The following is a 15,385-nucleotide window of genomic DNA, read 5'->3' on the forward strand; positions in this document are numbered from 1 at the left end:
CATGAACTAATATGTTTAGTGGGGTGGTTAGTGCCTCGCAGAAATGGCTTGAAGACTTGGTTAAAAATCCTTGAATCAGCTGAGATTATACATTGCACCCTGCCTCATTTTGCCCTGTGTTACATGTGGGGTGGTACCCCATAGCTACATTTCTCTTCAACAGACCTAGATGCCTATGGTTCCTCATAGAATAAGGATATTTGCTTACTTAATGTTAGTGACATTGATTAAAGGAACAATCCTGATTACTGTACTGGAACAAATCTTCATCTTTCTTCAAAAAGGTCATCAGGGTATCTTTGATGTCCACCTGACATGGGCAGATTAATGGCCTGTTTTAAAAGACCACGATTCCAACAGCACAGTGCTTCCTCAGTCTTGCACTGCAATATCAGCCTACATGAATCTTGTCTAGAATGCTAAACCAAGCTTGCAAATTTGGAACACGTTCCCAATAACTCTCCTAGAAAACAAAACTGGATTTTTGAGACTCAATTCTACATAAACATGCTGGGAAACAACTGTGTTCACAGATTCAGGTATGGTAGATGGGTATAAAATTTTTGTTTTATGAGCCACCCATCAGTGGTAACCTTGGCTCCACACCTCTTAGCCAAAGCTAATGGCCTGCAACAAAACTAAATTGGAGAAAATACCTCAGCAGCCTGGGAAGTGTGCATATTATTTTGTTTTATTTCAACAGTGGATTCTGGGTCCATCTGCGACATTTACACAAAGTCTAAGTCAAGATCATGTATGGGTATCGTAGATGAATGTGGAACCAACATTATGGATGGACAGGATTTGGTGTGAATTAGGACATCAAATGAGCAACAATTTTTAAAACAGAATTACATTTCAAGCCATTTGTAAAAGTCTTAGGAGCTAATGGGGAAAAAAAAAATTTGATTATTCACCTCTAAGTTATTGAATTGAATAGGAAGCTAGATTGCAGGTTCCTGTTGTAGAAACAAAACCATCCATCCAGTTTTCCCCAAAACATTAACTCCTCTTTGAGGGGAAAAAAAAAAGTTCAGGCTTTCCTGTCAACTTTGCGTCTGTCACTAGCTACACGACAGCCTTGGACAGAATCATACAATCCCTGCAATGCAAAATGAGGCCATTCAGCCCATTGAGTGTGCAGTGACCATCCAAAAAGCACCACACCCTGATCCAAACCCCCTCCCCTTAACCCACAGTCACTCAATCTACATGCCCTTGGGAGGAAACCAGAGCACTGAGGCAACTGAGACACATGGAAAATGTGCAAACTCCAGAGTCACCAAGGTTAGAACTGCACCCGGTACTGAGGCAGCAGTGGTAACCACTGCGCTGTCCCACAATAGAACTGACACAAACAGCTGCAATCACAAAAACACAGGTTATATCATAGCTGCACTAACTGGTTACTGAGAGATGGTTGTCAGCATGCCCAGAGACGCTGATCTGGTGACACAAAAAAAATGGATTACAATGACATTCATTGCAATCAATAAGTAAAACGGTTTGGGGAAACATAAGGACGGAGGGGGATTCTCTCAGATCAGTTCAGATACCAAGGTTGTTAATGCACCCGTCAGCAGCAGTACTGACTAATAAATTACAATTCTAAAAAATGCAAATGAAAACAAAGGCATGAGAAACTCTTTACCACAAAACAAGATTTTATTTATGAACAGATACGCACAGAAATACAGAGGTATTTGACATGTTGAATCATATGGAATGTTTGTGAAATATTTAAAATAAATAGATATCTGTAAGTGCCTTTTTCCAGCACCAACTGAGGAAATGCCCATTCTGTTCAGTCTCCTGCCGATGAATGTCTACCACCAGGTCCACAAATGTCAAGACCTTGAGATTGGTCAGTCGATAAGCTGACTACAAATAAAACCCATTCACAATAGCGTTATGCTTTTCTAATTTATTCATTGTTGTTATCTCTTATTTCTTTAATAATAGTTATTAAATTTTGAAGTCCAAAGATATAGCCAGTGTCCTGTCCTTCATGGACTACGCTGTCTTCACCAAAATACTTGCATGTTGTGTGAGCAAAGTCAATCACGCGGACATCAACCATACTGCTGCTGGAGTTTGAGTAAGCATATGCTCCTGCAGATTCATCCGCTGACTCTTCAGAAAGGTCTTCAGAATATTCAGAATCTGAATCTGTAGCTGACTCTTTGCCGTCATAAATTATAAGCAGGGAACTGGAGTAAAAACGGTATGATTCCTGTTTCTCCAGGACAGATTTTAGTTCAGACAGTTTCTTAAGAACAGGTTCAAAAAGGTCTCTGCGTAAATACTTTCCATTATTTAAAAATTGGTAAAGTGCTTCTTTAAACCCTTGTACAGAAAGCTTCCTCCCATGGTATTTATTCATGAACATGAGCTGGCCAGAGTCTACTTGATATACCTGGAGAGAAAATATAACATTAATATCAATATACAGTTTTCCCATGACATCATATAAAGCTGGTCCACATTTTTTTAAAAATTGCATCAAATTTGTTAGTCATCACGTATATCAAACCAGCATCTGCCAAGGAACAAGTGAAGAATCCAGCTTTTACAGAAAGCAGAACTGTGGGATGTTGCTTTCTATCTCTTCAAACTTGTGCATAGCCAACTCTTGACAGTGTGTTTCGGGGCAAATATATACAAATACCTCAGATTTCCAAAGTGCCATATTGAACAAAAATGCAATTTCCTGCCTGACAGAAATTTCTCAACAGTTCTATTAACCTGGACTACTGAAATATATATGTTACTTAAAAAGTGGCAAGGTGGCTACTAAATAAAAAGATCCAGAATGCTGAACATGAATATTCAACATTGAATACAACAGGATGCCACTTTTGTTAAGACCACTAAATTTGGCAATAATTGAAACGGAGCTGTACAATTTGTTTAAAGCAATTAAAGTTGCAGTCTAGTTAAATTAGGGATTGGGCAGAAATTTGAGTTGAGATTGAAGTTCAACTGCAACATTACTGAATAGCAGAGCAAGCTCAAAGAAAGGTCTCAGATAAATGGAAACTGCAGATGCTGGAGAATCCAAGATAACAAGGTGTGGGGCTGGATGAACACAGCAGGCCCAGCAGCATCTCAGGAGCACAAAAGCTGACATTCCGGGCCTAGATCCTTCATCAGAAAATTCTGAAGGAGGGTCTAGGCCCAAAATGTCAGCTTTTGTGCTCCTGAGATGCTGCTGGGCCTGCTGTGTTCATCCAGCCCCACACTTTGTTAATCAAAAACAAAGGTCTGTCCACTCCAGCACCAATTTCTCAACCTCCAAATTTTACACGTGCTGCATTCAATGTAGCTGTTTGGAAGACACCAAATGCAGCATTCCTCCATCCCCTCACTAATGTTCCTTGCTAGACTTCTTTCCACAGTCACCAGATTCTTTCAAAGCACACACAGTTTAGCCTCTTAAGTTTGCACATACATGGAATGAGGCAAAAAAATAAGGGCCTACACACTATTTAAAAAAAAGGTATAATTACTTTCCACTTAGAATAAACCTATGACAATTATTAGCATACACACCTGCATCCCACAGACTCGAACACCAATAATGGCTGAAGTGCTTTGCTGACATTTACGGATTTGATTAGCCTTCTTTTCCTCAGATGCATCATCCCCATGTTGGCGTGTTCCCATTTTCAAGTCCAGAACACAAGGGACTTCATAACGGCATGTTAAATTCTCCAGTAAAATAAATTCTGATTGTAGCATTAAAGAATTCACAGGAATTTGGAACAATGACTTGACACATTTAGAAACCAATGGACTTACTAGCCCCCCTGGTGAGGGGGGGGGGGGGGGGGGGGGGGGGGGGTCACGCCTCACTAACGCAATTGAGTTTTTGAGGTGATGAAGATGATTGATAAAGGGAAAACAATTGATGTTATGTTCATGGACTTCAGTAAAGCCTTTGACAAGGTCCCTCATGGTAGGCTGGTACAAAAGGTGCAGTCACGTGGTATCGGGGTGAGCTGTTAAGATGGATACAGAACTGGCTTAGTCATAGGAGGCAGAAGGTAGTGGTGGAAGGATGCTTTTCAGAATGGAGGGCTGTAACTACTGGTGTTCCACAGGGATCAGTGCTGGGACCCTGGTGTAAAAATGAATGAGCTGGAGGAAAATGTAGCTTGTCTAATTAGTAAGTTTGCAGTGATACACAAGTTGGAGCAGTTGCAGATAGTGAGAAGAAGTGTCAAGGACACAGTAGGATACAGATCAGTTGGAGACATGGGCAGAAAAATGGCAGATGGAGTTTAATCTGGTCAAATGTGAGGTGATGCATTTCAGAAGGTTAAGTACAGGTGGAAATTATGCAGTGAATATACAGTATGATTATGCAGAAGGACCTGGGCTTGCAGGTCCACAGATCATTGAAGGTGGTAGTGCAGGTAGGTAGAAGTAGTAAAAAGGCTTATAGAATGCTTGCCTTGATTGGAAGCTACACTGAGTACAAGAGTAGGCGAGTTATTCTGCAGCTTTACCAAATTTTAGTTGGGCCACACTTGGAATACTGTGTACAGTTCTGGCCACCACACTACAAGAGGACGTGGATGCTTTAGAAAGGGTACAGAAAAGGTTTACCAGGATGCTGCCTGGTATGGGGGATTTTAACTATGAGGAAATGTTGGACACTCTGGGTTTGTTTTCACTGGAACGCAGGAGGTTGAGAGGCAGTCTGACAGAAGTTTATGTTTTGAATGGAATAGATAGTGTGGAAAGTTTGAGATTTTCCCCCAGGGCAAAGGGGTCAATTACTAAAGGACTCAGGTTCAAGATGTGAGGCAGGTGGGAGGGGCATGTTTTAAAAAGAGACGTGCGAGGCAAATCTTTCACATAAAGCACTGAGTGTGTCTGGAACGCACTGCCAGAGGCAGTGGTGGAAGCAGACACAACAGCAGCTCTCAAGAAGCACTTGGAAGAACACATGCTTAGGAAGGGAATAGAGGGATACAGATCCTGTAAGGGAAGACAGTTTAAGAATCCAAGGGCAAAATGCGGCAGTGCAGGCTTGGAGAGCAAACAGGCCTGTTCCTGCACTGTATGGTTCTCTTCTGAATAGAAACGCAAGCCTTGAAGCCGAAAAATAAAATCTCATGGATGGGGAAAATCTTGCTCTTCAAAAGCAACACAAGTGTTTTATGCTGCCAAAGGCCACAGCATGACTGGGTCATATGACAATCAAAATAAGTCATGCTCACTCTCCTTGTGGAAGCTTGCAATTACTAAAGTCAGTCTGGGCTCATTCAGGTGGTTCACCCAGGTCAAATCACATGAACCACGAAAGGCAACAGGACTGAAAGACAAGTAATTGCAAGCAGACCTCTCGGCCTTTCCAACTACCTCAATCACTAAAAATAAATTTTCAAAGACATCAATGCACCCTCGGACACAAATCATTTATATAACGTTAATGCACACTTTCACAAATGGTTTGCAAATGCACATTTGAAGATCACATAAAATTTGGATTGGGGACATTGGGAGAGACAGGGAAAACATGTTTAAACACTACAGTCAAGAAAAGGATACTGTATTGGTTTCTGTGCTTGGCATTATCCTTCATATGTTTCAGTTGTTGCTGGTGACACTTCATGCTCCAGGGGTTATGTTTTACTTTCCCAGACTTCTTCTCAATACTATAATACAATATCTCTGACTTCTTAGATTCAAACTCCTCATCAAGTTTATGGCTATAAAAACAGAATTAACAGTTTAATTTTTAACTTCATTGTGTTCTGAGAATTTCATGCCATACTTACAAGGTGATTTAATTTTAAAGAAAAATTACACTATCGCTACACCACAAAAAAACTGTACAAAGTCTGTATCTCCCTACTAATTTTAAATACATGGGCACAGTTTTGTAGTTAAAATTAAAAAGATGTATACTTTTCATTAATAATGAGTCAAATTACAATTACTACTTAGATGGCAGATTGGAACAAACTAAAACCTTTTAATGACAGTAGAAATAAGTGAGCGAACAATATGTGGGTTAAAAACGCCAGACATTTTGGGATAAGAATGGAGGATGGTATTATTTATTTAGAAAACAATATTGAAAACAAAAAGGTCCAAAAGGCTGTGATAACTTTAAACTAATAAATGCAAAAAGGACAAAGTATTCTACCGTGCTATAGATATACTAAGAGATTAAGACATTATACAACTAGCCCACGACTTGAGACCAACCTTTTCATTTTCTCTTCTTTCCTATTTTGTCTGACCCGTTCTTTTCCGTAATTGTCATTTTCTAGTAACACAGGTTTCTTATTACTCCATTTTATTAGCTTATTTTTAGGTTCACATTCGGAGTTATCTACATTTTCCAAATCAGCTTGGTCCCCTGATAATGGGTAGGCAATTAAGCATAGATTTCCTTCTTCATCTTCCTCAAAACTTACAGAAACGACTCCTACAAGAAGAACAGAAAACGAAATAATTGTCAGACAGATAGAAAGCAGACACAAAAACCTTAGCAACTAAATTAGTCACTTGATTGCACAGAGAGTAACAGTGACAACAAAAACAGCCTGTTTGCTTACCCAAGCCTTCAGTTTTTATGCAGTTGTGCCGGCTTTCAACCTAACAAATCAAAAAAAAACTAGACAAAGACACCTCTATAATCTGGAAAAAAAATATAAACTTCCAATTTATACAAAGCAACCCTCCCCAGCTCAAACACTGTACATACATCAGCATATAACAAAATAGGAGTCAATAAAACAAGTGAGACAAATAGACTTGAGGAAGTTGTTTATTGGAACTGAAGCTTTTTTGTGCAATTTATTGAGAAAATGTATCCAATAGAGCAACATGGAAAACACCACTTCATTCAAATCTTGGAGGCCAATGCACCATAATTCTCCAATTATGAAACAGAGCACAGCAATGCAATTCATAAAGCCAAATGGTTAAAAAAGGCTGATGCAGAATAGTGAATACAAAGCTTGTTGCAACATTCTGACACAGTGAAATACAGAATCCTGTAAAGCTTTGTTAAAATCAAGATAAACTGCAATGAGACACACAAGCCAGCACATAATCTCCCATAAGCTGTACATACAAATAATTACATCATTTAAGTATTACATTCCAAATTTTTTTGCTAATTATGTAAAAAACATCAATTCATAATTCCATTTACTGTTCTGCAATTCATTGCAAATGTAGTGCATTTCCCCCTCACTCACAACGCAGTCAATGACCTGTGCTTGCTGCTTCGCAAATTCATTGAAGAGGTCTGTAAGTATATCTGAGGCCAGTCTTTGCTTTGGTTTAATGAGTTTACAAAGAATTTAGTTCAGCTGTTGGTTGACTGCTGCTTCAATCCTAACTTCGTCTTTTTTCTCAACAATCCAACAGCAGTCTGAAAGGGTCTTTTGTCATGCTGCACGACTGCCAGACAGAGCATTCTGGATGAAGGAACCCGTAGTTCAGATTCGTACACTGAGCAGCTGGCCATGGAGTAAACATCAAGAATGGATCTAACCAGGGGGGTGGCAGAACCCAGGTTGTCCTTCAGACAGACAGGGTTAACCGAGGGAAGCTAGGACAAGGGCTAGGGATTTATCCTGGAAAAAAAAACATGAGGGGACGAAGAAGAGACATGAGCCCCAACCTTCCCCAAAGCACAAGACAACAAATCCCTGAAAAGAATTCTAAATTTACATCAAACACATGCTTCACATATTAACCTAAATTAGTCTCTTCCAAAATTTCATTTTACAAAATTCTATCTAAAAAATTACAATGCAAGATTAAAAGCTTATTCTTCTCAAAATATACAATTTAATGTTTCACATTAAGGCATTCCAAATGAATGTTATAAGACTGCCATAAATTAAAGGAATTTAAAAACTATGCCCATAACCCAGTACTGAAGTAGTTAACCTATTCATTTTACAAAAAAAAATTGCTTAAATACTGATAGAAACTAAGTCTGTTAACATATTTCCTCAACAATTTGTGTACATTACTTTCTTCCCTCTTAAATAAAAAATGCATGTGAGATTGCAATGTCCAAATGTTGTCACTTACTGTACTACGAACTTTCCCAACTACAGTCTACAACAGAACTGGCTGACTCTCACACCCTGGTGGAGCTAGTTGTTCCAGTCGATCCCGTTCCCTCTAGGTGTAGGGCGTCAGGCTCTGAATGCTGCTTTTCCAGCTCTTACCTCAACTTTAAAAAGCCTGCTAAAGCCTACTGAAATCGTTAGAGAGAGAAAAGCTCCAGCGGTTTCATTTACACTTTAACAAAAACATACAATTTTGCACATTGGCAAGTCTTTAGAAACTATACTTATTAAAATCTAATTCATGTTCAAGATTAAAGCCTGAAAAAAAGCTTGACAAATATTTTACATTTTACTCTTCTTGGGTGAACTTACCTCCATCAGCAGACCCACTAAAGCATAGCAGAATACAGGCTACTCAAGCGGCACGCAACTACACTGCGATCTAGTTGGCAACCACGGCTTTCATCTGATAAATTTGAAACAAAAACAAGAGACAAATATTCTTCTCCCCACCCTCCCATAGTAATCCAACACCAGTGAGACTTTTTACAAGAACAAGGAGGAAAGAAAACAAAAACACAGAACATGTACGCATTTTCAGACTAAAAAAAGAGAAGATTTTGTACTTACCTTTATACTTTGGTGTAAACTGGCACATCTCAGGTGGCAGTGTTTCATAAAACTGATGTTCCCGTTGAATGAGGGGTTTACAAATGGTCTTGTCATTAAAGCGGAGGACACACGAATGTCCTCCAACCTGGTGAACAAATGGCTCTAGGAGGACTCCCTTTGCATAGTTCTCCACTTCCATTGCTCCTAGTGCTGGGCTCATCCTTAAAGCACATTAGACAAACAAGTACTGCAGGCTGTATGATGACTGTGACTATAACCAGGTGGAGATTCTTCTCCCTCGGGTGGTCAACTCACTGCCAAGATCCTGCAATAACAATTAAATTCCCAAAGTTTAGGTTTTCTCCACTCGAGAACCGAATCACGTCTTGAAGTATGTCAAACATTCCAGTAAACAATTTCTTGAGCAGCAACTCAACTATACTGACACACTGGGAAGAGTAATAAAATACTAAGCTGTGAGATCACACACAAAAATAGCTGATCCAATTATATTCCGCCTACGTCACAAAGTGTGACCAATTGACAACGACTTACTTTCAGTGGGGAGGGAATGGCAGCGTGTCAAACAGGGAAGGAGCTGGGCTGGGGAAAAATGCAGAACAATGCTGCCCTCAGCTGGTTTCTAGCTATTTCACAGTAGTCCCTTAGCCATAAAGGATCAAAGTACAACATAAAATGCAATTGCACAATTCACACAGAACAAAGCTATCCCTAAAAAGGAAATAATCTCAAGTTTATTTTTAAAACAAATTAATAAATGATTAAAACAGTTATTAAAGAGGAGAAAAATCACTCACGTTTTCTTATATACCGAAGAGAAAGCGAGATCAACAAGCACATTGAAAGTGAACTGTGTAGTAAAAGCAGGGGAACTCAATGGTGTTAAAAGAACCAAACTAACATTTTTGCAATCTGTTAATCTAGTGTTTCACTGCTGTATCTGCTGGATGGTTACAAAATAATTTATAACAACTGCAGAAAAGTAAAACAAAAATAAATTGTAAAAAGAAAATGCCTATACTGTCAGATTTTGATACACAATCTTTATAGTTGTATATTTAGAATAATCAAACATTGGTTTTAAATTACTATCATCTAGGTGTCAAGTCAGGAGACATGCACTTGTGCCATCATTTTTTGCAGAACAAATTCTGCAATTTTAAAACAACCAGCACTATGCAGATTCACATTGTTTCAGGTAAAATTACAGTAGCAAAACACTGAACACAACAAAAATCAGTTGTTTCTAGGCTTTACATAGGGTTCAAAGAGAGCCCTCCTCAAGGATTACAATTTAACGAGCACAAAGTCTCAGGATTAACTGGCGTGCTTCAACAAGCAAAAATTCAGCTACTGCATACTGAATGCAGTGCCTTTGACTTTATTCGGTTTTCAATTATTTAACTTCAAGCACAGGTCTCGTTTTGGCAAGGTGGGGACAGCATTAAGGGCAAAGAGCTAATACTCCACTTGGACAAAATGCAATAAATGCTTTTACAATTCAGCTTCAGCTCAACAAGACAAAAGATTGCATAAATTTCATTCTAGGCACAAACAGTTGATGCCATCTGCTGAGTCACAAGCTAATGAATCTATTTGCTGAATACTAATTACAATGAATGCCAAAGGCTAAAGCTCTAACTGTAGAGAAAAACACCCTCGCAGCAAGAAAACAAGTCGTATTACACCCATGCTTCAATGATGACACTAATGCAACCGCGTACATTCCTTGTCAATGAGATTAATGGGTACAAGGATGACCAAATGGCCCCACTGTTGCCAAAGAATATATGCAGCTTGTCAGAAGCATTTGCTGGGGATTGCAAGAATGCAACATTTTACTTTAATATTATGTAAACATATTTGCACATTGTCAGAAACATTTCAAAGTTTCACATACTTGGTAGGTTTTAGTTGTACGTGGTTAGTTAACTTCCTACAGATGCAAAATCTAACTCATTCCAAAGATTTAGCAGGTCTTTTCAAGGAAGATTCGAGACTAAAATCTTAACCACTGCTTGATGTCCACACACGTGGTATAACTAACAAATGCAGATTACACTTCTGCATCAAGTAGTACTTAGCGAGACATTACCAGTCAAACCTCAGCCTTTTAAGTTCTTTATCTTCCACACTCTAATTTTGTCAAATAATATATTTACATAACTACTGTCTCTTCAGGTTTTCTCACTAATCTCAATCTTGCTTTGATAAATTTCACGAAGGGCCATAAAATCTGAAAGAGTATTTAAGGATTTTTGTACTGGCATGTCTTTTTATTAATAAAGGACAGAAGTAAACCCAACATCCTACAAAGTATTACATGATGGTGCCAGACGTCCACAAGTTTTCACGTGGGGGGGCCACAATATTAGTTTATCACTGATCCTTCATCTGATGCCCTCTAAACATTACTGCAACTTGACGACAATTTAAATAGCACAAGTTGCCCTCTAGTACGTTTCCTTTCACAGACATGAAATCTAAGCAACCTACCTGGCTGTTTTTCCTCCCCCTTCTAATTGTACCTCCCAAGTTATCTTAAAGCACAATCAACAAGGGACACTCATTTAATCCATAAAGCTAGCACGCTGTTACTATTGCAAGAAGAGCCACTGAATGGGATGAAAAGTGAGGATAATTATGCAGTAGTAGGGACTTAAGCAAGATATGAAAAAGTGCATATTACATTCACTTTAAAGGACTATGTATACATGTACAGGAAATTATGCCATGCTGCATGAATATCAACAAATATACAGCAACCTAAAGTTTGCATAAAATTTTATTTGCAGTGCCAAGGCATTTAGAAGTCAAAGCTTATATTAGAACTATTTATATAGATGCCAAATGTTTACAGTTGATGGCTTCAAAATGTAACATGACATTCCATAAAACTAACAATTTTACAAATAATGAATACTTAAAGTATTCTTTAAATTATGTGAAACCTTGCGGTGCAGCACAGAAGACTCCAGTACCAAACTAATATGGGCACCTCTGAAGTAATAAGTTGCCACAAGAACATTTATAAAATGATATTTATGTTTCAAATGTGATAACTCACAATAAAACAAAAAAGAGAAAACAAAGAAAAACTTATTTCACCTTTGCAAATCTGTCACGATCATTTAACAGCCAAAAGTTCCTAACAGCAATGCTAAAACACCTTATGTTAGGTTTACCCTTCATCTTCCAATCCTGCAATAATGATGTGATTTGAAACGGAGCTTTTTTTTAAATTCAGATTTGAAATATATTAAATACACTATTATGCAGAGAGAAACCAAAATGAAAATAGTACATGAATGCAAAGTGAGCACACACTCGCTACATTGTTTCCATTAAGTCTCAAGTACGATATCTGAAAACCTCAAAATTCCAGACAAACAAGAAACTGCATTCTAAAGTTATGTTTTGTACAATTGGCACGAGGTTCAAGGTTACGAGGAAACATTGTAACGATGCACCACACAATGAAACCTTGAATAAGCTTGAGAATTAAATTTTGATATTTCAAAATAGAATATTTGGAGATAAAAGTATGAAACTTGGGCACTCATTTGAAAGCTCTGAATGTAATTTACAGAGACAATGGTTTTTATCTTTTCAAGCAAGAAATTCTGTGATACCTAAAAATTAGCCATGAATCTATTTGACTTAGACCACAACTATTAGTTGCTGCTAATAACAACTGCTGGAAATACTTGATAGGTCTGATAGCATCAGTGAAGAGGGAAGTAAAAGATCAGATTTTTATGATTGGTAATCTTGGTTTTCCTTTATGAAAAAGGGAGTTCTGCACTTCTTAGATAATTGCAATCAGGGCTCCTTAAGAAATACAGAGTGGAACTTCCATTCTGACAGTTCTTTTGTACTACAGAACTGTCAGAGGAAAGCAAACTGACGCCAGTTTTCATAGCAGGCAGGAGCCAAATTCTAAAACTCAAAGATCCTGACAGCCACTTTAACGGCTTCTATCAAACTTAAGAAGAGTATGACATAAGAATGTTGAGTGGGTAGAGTGCTAGGTGAGCAGGGATTTAAATAAGTACGGTGTAAAATGGGGAGGATGCAAGGTTTCAGGGACAAGATGTTGATGAGTCTGGGGTTAGGGAGTGAGGGTGCAAGGTAAGTGATGCTCTGTTTACATTCGGTCAGGGTGGCACGTGAAGAGAGAGAATTTGATCAGGACAAGCAGGTGGCTTGACAGGTCAGGATCTGGGGAGGTGTAGTGGTGATATGAGAGATCAGGGGGGGGGGGGGGGGGGGGGGAGAGAGAGAAGAGAGATAAAAATGTGTTGAATAAGTTAAGCTATGCATTTAATAGTCTGACCTTTCCTGAATAGCTATTTTACTCAATTTCACTGGAACCCTCAGATATCCCAATTTAAGTCGAGGGTTTCAGATATACAGGAATGGTCCATCAAAAAATTCAATTTCCCAGGCAATTTCTTTGGAATGTACCACAAAAGGAGATTCCACGAGGTGTCATTCACAACTCCTAGCCACAATGGAATGAGTGCTTAGCCAGCAGAAAACCCAAAGTAAACATTGAGGAAGAGCCATACTTGACTGTTATAAATAGGAGTCATATTCAATTTAAACCAGCTGAGTATTTTGAACACTTACTGAATTTTATGTTACATTTACAGAATCTTATTTCTATATTAGATATTACTATCTAACAATTTCAAGCATAGGAGTTCTGAATTTTTCACTCAGTGATTATGTAACATACGCAGCACATATGGAAGTCAAGTGCTGGAGCAGGAAAAAAAGTTGTCAGTCAAGGAATAAAATGATGCAATGTATAAATTAAATGTGAAGAGTAGATTTAAACATCAGTTGGAAATTCTGAAACTTATTTGGAAAGCTGCAATTGATTTAACATAATGGGTATTTTTAAATAGCTATAAAAATGTGCTTCAGTATTTACCAATTGAAAATACGAGTAAACCAAAACTAAAAATGAATTTTCCATTTAAAATATTGATGGGACATTTTATGACAAAACGCTGAATCTTGAATTATTTTTGAGTTTAATATTGCATTTCTTTTAGATCTACAATTTACTATTTACCTCCACTGCAAGATACAATAACACGACGCTAATAGAAAAGTGGACCAATGACTAATCAGAACCATTCTGAACTGTCAATAAGGCATTTGAAACGTAAACAAGCTTTGGGGAACTCAGATCAATGTTTATCACCTGCTCACCATCTGTCAGATTTATTCATGCAATGACAGGAGGTTCCTCTTCTTTCCAGATGTATGCTGAATTGCATACTATTTTTATATATGCATGTGTTTTAATAAATGAATGTGCTGTTGGCTGTGAAGAGTTAATCTAGAACTTCAGACAAACCAGTAACAGAAGTTTTAAAAAAGCTCTCTCCATGCAGTGGAGGCACAACTGTTAAAAGATCTTTCAGACACCTCTGGTCTCCAACTAATCATTCTGGAGAAGGTTAAACCAATTTCATTTCACCAACAAGAAAACTTGAACAGTAAGGTTTAAACAGGAAAAGAAAGTGAAGTAGCAAAAAGCAGGCCCTACCTAACTCATGGATAATATTTATGAAATCCACTAAAAATAGATCATTGACAAAAACAAAGTACAAAATTCTGGCTTCTGAAAGCGACTGCAAATGATTAATGCAAATCAATTCAACAAAACATGCAGAATCAATTTTGCAGAGATAGCAGGAACTGCAGATGCTGGAGAATCCGAGATAACAAGGTGTAGAGCTGGATGAATACAGCAGAGAAGCAGGAAGGTTGATGTTTCGGGCCTAGACTCTTCTTCAGAAATTCCCGCTCTACACCTTGAATCAATTTTGCAAATCATTTTTAATGTACATCTACCAGTAAATATATCTTCAGTTAATGGAATTGGGACCATCAAAAAATAAGTTACAAGGCCACCTTTCCATTGCAAACATGTATCACATTTATTCCACAAGTTTCTTCATTATGCCTGATTTGTTGCTTTCTCCAAAAATCATCATCTTATTCTTTCTTGGGAATGTTGCCAGCTAGGTCAGCATTTGCTATCACCCCTAATTGCACTAATTGAAATGACTTCGAAAGTTAGACAGTATTTTAGACTTACCACCTTACAGTGAATTCAAAGACACATTTCACCAGATGTGGCAAGGATTGCAGAGTTCCTTTCCTCAAGGACGTTAGTGAAGCAGATAGGGTTTTCATAATAAATTTATAATAGTTGTCACATTGATCATCACTAATGATCACCTTAACATTCCAGACTTGTTAATGGACATCAAATTCATACTTTGGTCACTACATGAACCAATGTCCCCACAGCATTGGCTTCTGGAATATTTACCTGGTAACACTGTCTTTAGGTCACTGTCTGTTGATAATCTACCACTTATCAACTATCATTTACACTAATGCATAGTACAGTATTTTTGTTTAGCTACAAGAAATATAACTTTCCATTGCTTGGAAATGGTAAAAAATAGCTGTCTCAGGTACAGACAGCCTGCGTCATTTTCACAATCTTTCATGTGGTTAGTTATAACTGACATTTATAAATGTCCAAACCTCAATATTTAACTGTCAACCATGACTGTTTTAACTCTTCACAGCTACATTTTTGACATAACTAGAAATCAATTAACTGGCAAACAACCAAGAATTAAATCGAAAACCTAGGCATTAAGAAAAAT

At 37.9% G+C, this 15,385-nt stretch overlaps 1 protein-coding gene across 1 annotated transcript in view; it reads right to left on the reverse strand.

Annotated features, from left to right (window-relative positions):
• Positions 1-1,646: 1,646 nt before the first annotated feature.
• Positions 1,647-15,385, reverse strand: part of LOC125460296 (inositol hexakisphosphate kinase 2) — a 31,753-nt gene continuing 18,014 nt past the window's right edge. The window contains exons 2-6 of the mRNA XM_048547615.2: positions 8,682-8,988; positions 6,223-6,445; positions 5,560-5,720; positions 3,553-3,728; positions 1,647-2,416 (exon numbers count right to left, since the gene is read on the reverse strand). Coding sequence (XP_048403572.1) covers positions 1,925-2,416; positions 3,553-3,728; positions 5,560-5,720; positions 6,223-6,445; positions 8,682-8,883 — 1,254 coding nt within the window. The 5' untranslated portion in view covers positions 8,884-8,988 and the 3' untranslated portion in view covers positions 1,647-1,924. The remainder of the gene's footprint in view (positions 2,417-3,552; positions 3,729-5,559; positions 5,721-6,222; positions 6,446-8,681; positions 8,989-15,385) is intronic.

This window comes from Stegostoma tigrinum, chromosome 11, assembly GCF_030684315.1.
Source record: "Stegostoma tigrinum isolate sSteTig4 chromosome 11, sSteTig4.hap1, whole genome shotgun sequence".
Lineage (NCBI taxonomy): Eukaryota > Metazoa > Chordata > Chondrichthyes > Orectolobiformes > Stegostomatidae > Stegostoma > Stegostoma tigrinum.